This window comes from Suricata suricatta, chromosome 1 (assembly GCF_006229205.1).
Source record: "Suricata suricatta isolate VVHF042 chromosome 1, meerkat_22Aug2017_6uvM2_HiC, whole genome shotgun sequence".
Taxonomy (NCBI): Eukaryota; Metazoa; Chordata; class Mammalia; order Carnivora; family Herpestidae; genus Suricata; species Suricata suricatta.
In genome coordinates, this window is record NC_043700.1 from 101,103,969 (window position 1) to 101,116,647 (window position 12,679).

Sequence of the window (12,679 nt, forward strand, 5' to 3'; positions counted from 1 at the left end):
CTTCTAGAACTGATTAATGAATTCAGTAAAGTCGCAGGATACAAAATCAATGTACAGAAATCAGTTGCATTCCTATACACCAAAAATGAAGCAGCCGAAAGAGAAATCAAGAAACTGATCCCACTCACGATTGCACGAAAAACCATCAAATACCTAGGAGTAAACCTAACCAAGAATGTAAAAGACCTATATGATGAAAACTATAGAAAACTTATGAAAGAGATTGAAGAAGACACCAAGAAATGGAAAAACATTCCCTGTTCATGGATCGGAAGAATAAACATTGTGAAAATGTCATTGCTACCCGAAGCAATCTACACATTCAATGCAATCCCCATCAAAATTGCACCAACATTCTTCTCAAAGCTAGAACAAACTATCCTCAAATTTGTATGGAACCACAAAAGATCCCGAACAGCCAAAGTTATATTGAAGAAGAAAACCAAAACGGGAGGCATCACAATCCCAGACTTTAGCCTCTACTACAAAGCTGTCATCATCAAGACAGTATGGTATTGGCACAAAAACAGACACATAGACCAATGGAATAGAATAGAGAACCCAGAACTGGGCCCTCAAATGTACGGCCAATTAATTTTCTTTTGTAGATACTTAACAAGTAGAAAATATATTTCAAATTTTTATAGATATTCACATTTTCAACAAATGTATTATAACAAAGAAAATTTTTCCATGTAATCCTTATGAAGATCTCTAACTATATATGATTTGATATAGATATGACTTTCACACATTATATTAAAATATTTAGTGCAATTAAAATCAAACTAAACCGTTGATGAATTTATTTGCTTTTAACTACCTGTAAAGTAGGTAGCATCTACTGATGATGATTTAATAATGTGGTAACTGTCATCAAATTGTAAATATTTATCTTTGCAAACAAATAATTCATAATCCATTTGGTGAATTTTTAAATAGGATAACCTATGGTTGGTAATTTTATAAAATATTTCCTTGTTTACTTTCTAAGACATGTAGACTCTTGTTTTCCAGAAAATTTGCCTGTTGTGTAATGCTTTGTTCATTTGGTTCAAAATTTCCATGCTCTATTAGTTTGACCATAAATAACACAGGAAAGACATTTTACATGTTTAGAATATTTGTACATATTTCACAGATTCCTGTTTTGTTGCGGTTGTTGTTTTTTTCTTAGCTTCCCCAAATCAAAACTTGTCTACCACTGGTAATTTTTTTCACTTAAAAAGTATTATACTAATAAATAGGATTGAAATTTAATATTCCCCAGTGTACCTTTACAGCTTATAAAAATGCAAAAGTTCTTGTTGGCCATTATATGTACAAAAAGTAGAAACTATCATAAATCTCAATTTTCTTCTAACTATAAAGGAACTCACCACTTGTGTAATATGCTCCAAAATAATTCAATAAAACTTAAACTATATTTTTTTAGTCTTCTAATATAACAATATGAGATCAGAATATATTTCTGTTTATAATGGTTTTGGTTGTATGCATCATTAACTATCATTACCACAAAAGGCCAAGATACGTCTTCTCAGTACTATTCTGAATTGTGCTATTCAGGAGAAAATACTAAAGATGTTTCTAAATACGTGGCAATAAGTTTAGTCAAATTTATGAAACCAATACTTGAACATACTTGAAAAATGTAGCTATTTAATTTCAAATTAAGAAATTTTACATTCTATATTTTTTGTATAAGTTTTCTGGGAATGGTTTCATATAACTGTTATTTAAAATCTCATGACAATGCACAAACTTGACCTATGTTTCATTATTAAGGAGAATGGTTCAAATTCTGTTTCTATAATCTTTCTGATAATGAATGTCTTAGGTCCAAGTCCAGAAAAGCATCAATTTTTATTTCTTTTGAAGTATGTACTTAGAAAATCATCAATTTTTACTTCTTTTGAAAAGTATTCAGCCCAGGATGAAAGTGTCATGATGACCATTTTTCTTGTTATTTACATGTTCTGTTAGCATTATCTTGGATCTCTGTGTGCTATTTTATTCAAGAGTTTTTAAGTGATGCACCGTATAGTGAGAATGATTTTGTTAAAACTGTATTTCATTTTTAGTGAAAACTGCTAAGTTAACTATGTCACACTGTACTGTGAATTAATGAAAATGTGAGAGTACCACTATCTGATCCCTACTCTCAAGAATGCTACATGCGGTTGTGCAGACTGAAACAGTGCCACATCCCAGCGGCCACCATTCACAGCATAGACATTCTTACCATGTTTTAATGCATACTATTATTTTACCTGTTTTTACTCATTCGAGGTTAGAATATTTACACATGAATAAAAGTCCATCTAATAGAATCAACATATATAATGTACATTACTTCTATTTAGGAAAAGGTAAACACTAAAACTTTGTTCATTAAAAATTAAATAATTTAGCCCCACTGGCTGCTCTGAAAAGCCATGTTCGCATTGTTCCTGCGTCCGGCTCCGCGTTCGCCGCAACCACCGCCGCCGCGCGCCTCCTTCGCCACCCCGGACTCCCGCAGCTTAGTCGCCAGAGTCCTGGAACTCTCGCTTTCTTTCTAATCCGCTGCATCGGATCACCGGCATGTCCCATCTTGTCAGACGCGGCCGTGGACACCAGCTCCGAGGTCACCACCACGGACTTAAAGGAGAAGAAGGAAGTTGTGGAGGAGGCGGAGAATGGAAGAGACGCCCCTGCTGATGGGAACGCTAATGAGGAAAATGGGGAGCAGGAGGCTGACAATGAGGTAGAGGAAGAAGAGGAAGAAGGGGGAGAGGAGGAAGGGGAGGAAGAGGAAGGCGACGGTGAGGAAGAGGATGGAGATGAAGATGAGGAGGCTGAGGCAGCTGAAGAAGATGAGGACGACGACGTCGACACCAAGAAGCAAAAGACCGACGAGGATGACTAGACAGCAAAAAAAGGAAAAGTTAAACTTAACAAAACTAAAAAAGGCCACCGTGACCTATTCACCCTCCACTTCCCGTCTCAGAATCTAAACGTGGTCACCTTCGGGTAGAGAGTCCTGCCCCCCGCGGGCAGCGCCACCCGCAGATGACACACGCTCTCTGTCACCCAACCAAAACCACAACGTGAATTTGCAACAGGGGAGGAAAAAAGAACCAAAACTTCCAAGGCCCTGCTTTTTTTCTTAAAAGTACTTTAAAAAGGAAAATTTGTTTGTATTTTTTACTTACATTTTATATTTTTGTACATATTGTTAGGGGTCAGCCATTTTTAATGATCTCGGACGACCACACCAGCCTTCGGAGCGTTCTGTCCTACTTCTGACTTTACTTGTGGTGTGACCATGGTCATTATAATCTCAAAGGAGAAAAAAACCTTGTAAAAAAAGCAAAAACAACAACAAAAAAACAATCTTATTCCGAGCATTCCAGTAACGTTTTTTGTGTATGTACTTAGCTGTACTATAAGTAGTTGGTTTGTATGAGATGGTTAAAAAGGCCAAAGCTAAAAGGTTTCTTTTTTTTCCTTTTTTTGTCTATGAAGTTGAAGTTGCTGTTTATTTTTTTTGGCCTGTTTGATGTATGTGTGAAACAATGTTGTCCAACAATAAACCGGAATTTTATTTTACTGAGTTGTTCTGACAAAAAAAAAAAATTAAATAATTTAGCCCGGGTTTCTAAACAAGACATTGTTTTTTCAATGTAATTTGAGGATCATAAAATATTCATTATTTTGTTTATATTCATGCAATGGCGAAATTTATCATTTAAAAACTTTTTAACATTTATTTACTTTTGAGAGACAGGACACAAGTAGGGGAGGGGCTGATAGAGAGGGAGACATAGAATTCAAAGCAAGCTCCAGGCTCTGAGCTGTCAGTACAGAGCCCAACAGAGGGCTCAAACTCACAGATAGTGAGATCATGCCCTGAGCTGGTCAGATGCTTAATCCACTGAGCTACCTAGGTGCCCCTAAATTTATCATTTATATTGCATATTATTTTATCTAGCATTTTTATGGTATCATAGGTCACAACTGGGTTTCAAATTTACAATTAAAATGCTTTAATATGAAAAAAATGGGGGCGCCTGGGTGGCTCAGTTGGTTAAGCCCCTGACTTCGGCTCAGGTCAGATCTCACATTCGTGGGTTCAAGCCCCGTGTCAGGCTCTGTGCTGACAGCTAGCTCAGAGCCTGGAGCCTGCTTCGGATTCTGTGTCTCCCTCTCTCTCTGCCCCTCCCCCTCTCATGCTCTGTCTCTCTCTGTATCAAAAATAAATAAAACATTTAAAAATTTTTTAATATGAAAAAATGTTCTGTGTAATAACTATTCAACTATCAATAACACATCACAAAATATTACATAAACAAATGATTTGGTTATATAGTATTCCTTAGTTATATCTTAGCACTCATTTTTTCCTTGCATGTACAGTTAATTTAATCACCACAAAAAGGAAATTCTAGAAAAACTAAATAGACATTTTTTCTTAAAAAAATCATCTATATGACCAATGTATACATGACAAGGTACACAATATCACTAATCATCAGTGGAATGCTAATCAAAACCACAATGAGATGTTATCTTACACATGTAATAATGGCTATCTTCAAAAAGACAACGGATAACAAGTGTTCGTAAAGATGTGGAGAGAAGGAACTCTTGTGAACTATTGGTAGGGCTGCAAATTTGTTCAACCATTATGGAAAGTAGCATGGAGGTTCCTCAAAAAATTAAAACTAGAACTATCATATGATCCAGCAATTCTACGTTTGAGTATTTATCTGAAAAAAAAACCCAAATACCCTAATTTATAAAGATGTCTGCACCCCCACGTTCATTGCAGCATTGTTCATTATAGCCAAGATACAGAAATAATCCAAATGTTCAGCAATGGATAAATGGGAAAAAATGTGAGATATATACATGAATACTTTTTAGCCATTGAAGAAATAGAAGTCCTTATATTTCCAGCAACATGGATGGACCTGGAGGATATTATGCTATGTGAGATGAGTCAGGCAGAGACAGACAGATATTGTATGATATTTCTTGTATGTGGAATCAAAAAGAAAAGAAAAGAAAAGAAAGGGAAAAGAAAAGAAACAAAAAACTTGATCCCAAATTCAAAAAAACAGAGTAGAATTATAGTTACTTGGGACTATATAGTGTGGGAATGAGAGAGACGGTTTTCAAGGGTACACATTTGCAATAAGTATATAAATAAGTTATGGAGAACTAATAAATAGTACAGTGATCACAGACAATAAAACTACATTACAAGCATGAAACTTGCTGATAAACTACATCTTAATTGCTCCCACCACTAGAAGAAGTAATAATTATGTGACAGGATAGTGGTATTAGTTATTAGCAATATAAATGTATAAAATCAACATGTACTCCTTAAACTTATCCACTGAGATATGCCAATTATAGCTCAATAAAAAAATAACTGTTAATGACTATTTTGTACAAATTATGTAAAGCATATTAACTCATATTAAATAGGTTTTCTCATTTAACTTAGGTTTTCTCTCCAGATATGAAAAAAAGTTTAAACAAGACACAAAGTTGTTGGAAGAGTAAATAATATTTACCAATTCATCCAATATTATATTTCTAGTAATGATGTCTGTCTATTCATCCCTCTGAATAATATATTGTTTATAGTTATATTTCATATTTTTATGTACCAGTTGCCAGTGTACTAAGTAGTTTCTTAAAAATACTTCTATAATTTTAAATCAAATTTCATAGGATAAATAAAATTTGTGAACATTTTAATTTTTTTAATGTTTTTTATTTATTTTTGAGAGACAGAGAGAGAGTGCGAGCAGGGGAGGGCCAGAGAGAGAGGGAGATACAGAATCTGAAGCAGGCTCCAGGCTCTGAGCTAGTGGTCAGCACAGAGCTCAACGCGGGGCTTGAACCCAGGAACCGTGAGATCATGACCTGAGCTGAAGCCGGATGTTTAACCAACTAAGCGATCCAGGTGCCCCAATTTGTGAACATTTTAAAAGAACCTATAAAATTTGAGCAAGTAAGCATATAAAATGCAACATAATGCTATTTCAATGAAACAGACTTGTGTATTTTATATTATGTATCAATTGCTTTACTTTTTAAATTATATTAGCCAAAATTTAAAGTATAAAATTTCAAATCCCATTAGTTTTTTAAAGTTTATTACTTATTTTTAGAGAGCAAGAGAGCAAGTGGGGGAGAGACAGAGAGAGCAGGAGTGAGAGAGAATCCAAAGCAGGCGCCACACTGTCAGTGCAGAGCCGGATGCAGGGCTTGAACTCATGAATCATGAGATCATAACCGGACCGAAGTCAGACACTTAATTGACTGAGCCACCCAGGCTCGTTAGTTTTGATAATGATTAGGATAATGTATACATCATGGCATCTTCTTTGTTATGTATCAAAACAAAATAATATTCTAATATTACCATTTTGTTTGAGGAAATGATGTCTCTTTTTAAAATTTCTCAATATCACCCTGTGGCCGGCATGGCTCATTTTTTTCCTAAGATATATTGCACGTTGTTTGTCTATGATTTAGTGGAAGAAACAGATGATTTCTTATAATAAATTTGATAGAGCTTAAAAGAACAAGACTCTATTATTTCTTATGCTTGCTAACCCATGCTCAACTCAGAAGTCTCACTTACATATCTATGGTCAGCATTTGTCTAGATAAATGGCTTTGCCGGTCTTGACTGAGCTCTATTAATCAAGACACTCAGAGCCTCTGCTGAAACTACTGCTCTGTCCTGGCTATGATCCCTATGTCTTACTATCTAATTAGCTCAGGCATATTGCCATGACAAGAGAGGAACAAGAGGGTATCACAGTCCACAAGACTCTAGGCCTATTTCTTGTTTGTTTTTCTTAAGCTGGTAAATTATGTGGTGGTTTGTTACACAGCTCTATCTTACTGATATACCCTGGAGTGATTTTACAGAGTCAATAAATATGTTTAGTGTTTATAAAATAATGTATTGAATAGAAAGAGTAAAATAGCAATTAAATTATTTGGAATGGCATTCTACAATCTGTATGAGAAATTGTGAGTTTTCTTACTAGATTGGTGACCATAAGTATAAAGATAAAAAATATATAGTCTGCTGTTATAGTCAATAAGACTTGCTGAAGGAGTAGATACAGGGCTATGGGAAAGGCAATATAAAAGTTTAACTTCTAGAGTCCCCTCATGAGTAACTGAATATGTTACGGTGTTGTTAATAATTAGGTTAGAAAACACAATAGCAAGACAAGCTTTGGGGCACAGGATGGGGATATTTCTTTGATTATTTATATCTTTTTATGTGAGACTAGAAGGCACCTGCTCCAGTAGGATTAGCAGTACAGATATTCACCATGGTTGGAGAGAGAACCCATGAATCTTGAGAATATTTGATATTGTGTGACTTCTTTGGAGTCATAGAGCTCAAATGCCAAGGGAAGGGTTATTTCTAAATTTAGATCTATTATCATATCCTGCTTAAAGACTCTAGTGATAAGAAACTTTTATCACATAACAGCCCAGGTTTTTTCAGACAACTGAAAATGTTGGATCTTTACAAAACAAAACAAAACAAAACATTCTATTCATTTTATGAAAACAGCCTGTATTATTTTATCATATAATAAAATCCATGTTTTTTTTTTAAATTTTTGCTTTGACCATTTGAGGCAACAACAACAACAAAAAGATGGCATAAAAATGATCAGGTCTTATATCATTACTTACATGTGCCAGAGATATGCTCCTCCATCTCCCCTCAAATACATTTGCCAAACTTCCTTGCCTTCATTCCTTCCTTTGAGGTCTGAAAGGAGGGAACATTCACATGCGATTATTGGGTAGGAAGCATGCGCTTGTGGCAGTGACTCATGCAAGGCTGGTCACAGGGGTTCCTTCAAGGTGGCAATCTGAACTCTAGATGTCTGCCTAACATGTTTTCTTCAGTCTTTTGCTCTTCTGGTCCTATGACTACTTTTGATACCAATTTCCTGGATTATATATATATCTTTCTACTTGGAATACTGATAGTGATATCTGATCTTTGAGTTGATATTCAAAGAAATTGGATGAACAGAGAAATAAAGACCTTTCCTCATCACATTGATAGGGGCAAATTAATGTTGGGTATAAACGCAAATGATTGCTTGAGTGGTAAGTCTCAAGAGTGAATATATATTTCCCGGAAGTACATTTTGCATATGTAATAGCAAAAAACATATTTATAGAGGATATTACTATTATTTAATTGAAAATTGTGAGGCAAAGTTTATAATGGGATTTTTGAGATTTTTCAAAGAATTTTTTCATTTTCTATAGAGCTAAAATAATGGCACTATTGGACATATTCCAAAATCACATTCATAATAAAAAGTATTTTCTAGAACTAAATGTAAACTATGGTTGACTCAGGAATACATTTGTTATCATGGAAATATTCAACCTATCTGTACATGTAAAATAATTAAAACTTAGGAAGATATTTTATTTCATGGAATAAGCTTGTCTCAAAAGATTCTAAGCATATGAAATAGAATTCAGTTAAAAACTTGGGCTAAATGAATTTTTGGCATCATGTTTGAAGCATGTATCTAGAAGTGGCAAACGGTAACTCCTAGTCCACTTCTTTTTACCATCCAGGCAAGGCAGTACCTTGAATTTCAAATTCAAAAACGCAGTTTTCAACTTTCCCCTTCTTCAGTATTCACATGGGTGCAGTGGGACAAATCTAATTTAAAAGTCTAAAATAATGGTCAGACTTCTGGAATGGCAGAAGATGAATGGCAGTGAGCACCTCCATAAGTGTTTCATCAAAGGAGAAAAGAGAGAAAATTCATCAAAATCAACTTCTTTAGGAATCTGAAAAACTACCACATGCCTGCAATATGACACGTGTTTATTCAAAAAATCTGCTGAAATTCAGAAAGGATTATGGGTTTATGACATGCATCCACTTTCCTCTACTCAGGTCTTGCACATCCCTGAAAACCAGAAGCCTCATAATTACTGTAGCCATGAAGAACCAGAGTCTTGCAAGGACAGGAGGAGGAAGACCAGAAGACCAGACGTGGAGTTCCTCAAAGAGCCCCCATTCTGTACGACTGTCACTGATGATCTATCTCCCAAAAGCCTGGGAAAGTCCCGTTCACAGAAACACTGTGTAGGTGATAAGTGTACAAGCTATTGCTGTTGAAAACAACGTACCCTGCATATTTACAACTGTCTGTGTCCAATGGCAAAACAGGAACTACGGTGCAAAATAAAGGGAAACATGGCATTTTTAATTTTTTTAATGTTTATTTACTTTTTGAGAGGGAGAGACAGAGCACAAGCAGGGGAGGGGTAGAAAGAGACTGAGACACAGAATCCAAAGCAGGTTCCTGACTCTGAGCTGTCAGCACAGACCCCGTTGTGGGGCTCGAGCTGACGAACCACGAGCTCATGACCTGAGCGGAAGCCAGATGCTTAACCAGCTAAGCTCCCCAGGCGCCGCAAGGGAAACGTGATGTTAAAATATGAGTGAAAGCCAAGGCTGCAAGAAACAGTTAATGACTGGAGTTAGGAAACTAAAATATCTGAGACTGAATTATAAAAGCCATTTGCTAAAACAAACAAAAGAGCAAAAATCACTAAGCATCCCATATGTAGAAAAAATTAAAACTTTAGGAAATCATTTTATTTCATAAGGAGATTAAAATTAAAGTGAAAACATAAAATGAATATTTTCTTAAGAAAATAAAAATTACACAGAAATCAAAAATTTTGTTAGAGAATAAAGCCAAAGCACCTCTCTGATTAAAATTTAATAATCAACCCACTACAAAACTACTAATTATGCACAAATAAAAGGTTGCTATAATGCTAATTATGTGCAGTTATAAATTTCATTGCTTTAATTCGATTTGCTCTCATTATCCTTCATTGAATTCTACTCACCCTTTGTTTTGCTAGGTGCAAAGAATTTTCTACCCACATAAAGTCACTTCATTTTACAAGAATGAATGCAATTATCACCTAGCTAGAAGCTAAGGGGCATTTTTTTTTTAACCTAGCTGGAGTGAACTGACCCAATTAACACCTCACAAGAATACTCTGAATATTATACATTTTACAAGGTGTTTTTAAGCTTAGAATAGGTTTGATTGATGGGCTTCCCCTCTCGAGAAGTTTTTATTTCTTTCTCATGATCTGAATTTTGGTTTTAGAACCTCAGCTCAAATATTACAATCTTTTAAAATTTACAACCATCCCAAGTGCTGCTTTACCAACTTGAAGCAACTTATATTTTAATTTCTTATATATTTCTGTCATAGAAACATATCTACAAGACATAAAGCAGATTACAACTACCTGTTTAATGTTTATCTTCTATAGGAATAGAAGACTAGCATATTTGTTCTTCTAAGATACATGGTTATATTTGGTCTCTCTCTAGAAAGTCTCTTTCCATTCTGTCTATGTATATTTAAGGTCTATTCTATAAATAAGAAGGAAGCTTCTGGCTCATGCAATATAATCAGTAAGAGATTCTAGTAGAATATTCTTATCAATACTAATAACATTCATATTTTTAAAAATAAAATGCATTTTGATTTTAAAATCCATAGGAATTAAAACTGACTCTTTTAAAGTTTATTTATTCATTTTGAGAGAAAGAAGTAGTACAAGCAGGGGTAGGGGGAGAAAGGAAGAGAGAGAATCCTAAGCAGGTTCTGCACTGTCAGGGCTTGATCCCACAAACCATGAGATCATGACCTGAGCTGAAATCAAGAGTAGTACTCTGAACTGAGCAAGCCACCCAGCTGCCCCTTAACTGACTTTTCTATTACTGGAAATTACACACACACAAAAATTAGAATATTTCTGTTGAATGTCTATCTGTACTTACAAAAGTATTTCTTTCTTTCCAAAAGTTTGTCTCAAAATTGTGTGGTCAGACTTTAACATCTACACTTCTTTTTAATTGCTACTTACATTTTTCTCATTGCATTACAAGCACTGTCAACCCACAAATGACTCAGTGTGTCACTGTCTTCTGATTTCTTTCCACATCTCTGGCAGCTCCTTCTCATTCCTTTTGCTGTTTTATTTTTGTTTTTTCTTCCTGCCTCTATGACTCTAAATGTTAGTGTTTCCCTAGGTTCCATTTTTGGCCCTTTTCTGTTCTTACTCTGGCTTTCTCTTGACTTTACCTATATAATAATTTCCAGTAAGTGTCTTCAGCTGTATCATTAGAGAGTCTCTGATTATTGTCTCATCTCTGATTATTGTTTCATAATAATATCAGTTATGCCTTAGAGTTAGACACTAGTTCTCACAACATTAATTATAAAAAATCTCCATTTGTAACTACAAACTATGGCAAATGTAAATTATGAATCACCTGGTTAGCACTGAACAATTCTTTAGAAATAGAGAGACATAACCACCAGCCTATTCTAGTGGCCACACCTGAATTCAGACACCCCAGTTTCTGTGCTCACTCTGCTTTAACCTCACATAGAGACTCTTGACTGAAAGCTTTTGTTCTCCTAAACCTGGGATTTATCACCTAGATATCTTCAAATTCATTCCCTCATTTCTTTTAGTACTTTCCTCAAATATCACCTTCCGTAGTTAGCTTTCTCTGCTTCTTTTATAAGGATGATGAGAAATAGACTTTTCAATAAAAATTTATACATGAGATTATGTTACATTATCTTTGGTGTTTGTCATGTTGACATAGGCAATTTAAGTATGTACCATCATAGGCCTAATTAATATCTAGGTAATAAACTCCTAAAAACTTAGGGAGTCAACCAGAGCTACACACTAATCATAAATTGAAGGATTTTATTCTAAATATTTTTTAAACTTTAATCATTCCATAAATACTTCTCGAACACCAATAAATGCAAGAAAGTAAGCTACCAGTATGAGGAAACATGCAAGTTTTGCTGCACTCAAAGAATTTATCACACAATTAAACACACGTACATAGGCACCGATATCTATGTAAACTTACAAATACAAGAAAACTTAGAAAAATATTAGAAAAACTTTATGAAATTGGAATGTAGAGAGTCCTTGTTTTAAGAGGAATCTGCAGAATTATTTATATAAAGGAGAAGAAAAGACATATTTTATACTTTGTAGGATTTATGGTCTCTGAAGCAACCATTCAACTCTCTCTGTAATGCAAAAGCAGCCAAAGAAATATATAAATGAGTGGGCATGTATATGAGTTCCCTACCACTGCTGTAATAAATTACCACAAATAACACAATTTTATGTGCTTACATTTCCAGAGGTCCGAAGTCTAAAATCAAAGCATCAGCAGAGTTGCATTCCTATTACAGTATTCAAGGGAGAATCCGTTTCCTTATACTCCCAGCTTCTAGAGTCCACAAAAGGGCGGAGTGACGTGAGGAAGGGTCCTGGAATCCTGGGACCCTTCCTCACGTCACTCCGCCCTTTTGTTTCCCTGGAAATATTTCCTGATATATAATCTGACTTTCCTGCCTCACTCTTATAAAGAGTTTGTGATTACATTGGATTCGGGATAATCTCTCAATCTTAAAATACTCAGTCTCAACTGCAAATTCCCTTTTACTATTCAAGGAAGATTATTCACAGGATCTAGAGAGCAGGGTATGGACATTTGGGGGAGGTGCTGAAAAGTGGGGAGCTGTTACCT

General features: G+C 35.0%; 1 protein-coding gene across 1 annotated transcript in view; it reads left to right on the top strand.

Moving 5' to 3' along the window:
- LOC115301404 (prothymosin alpha-like) overlaps positions 1-2,946 on the top strand; it is a 17,466-nt gene extending 14,520 nt beyond the window's left edge. Inside the window, exon 2 of the mRNA XM_029951254.1 lies at positions 2,415-2,946. Within this exon, the coding sequence (XP_029807114.1) occupies positions 2,415-2,911 (497 nt within the window). The 3' untranslated portion in view covers positions 2,912-2,946. The remainder of the gene's footprint in view (positions 1-2,414) is intronic.
- The last annotated feature ends 9,733 nt before the right edge of the window (positions 2,947-12,679 follow it).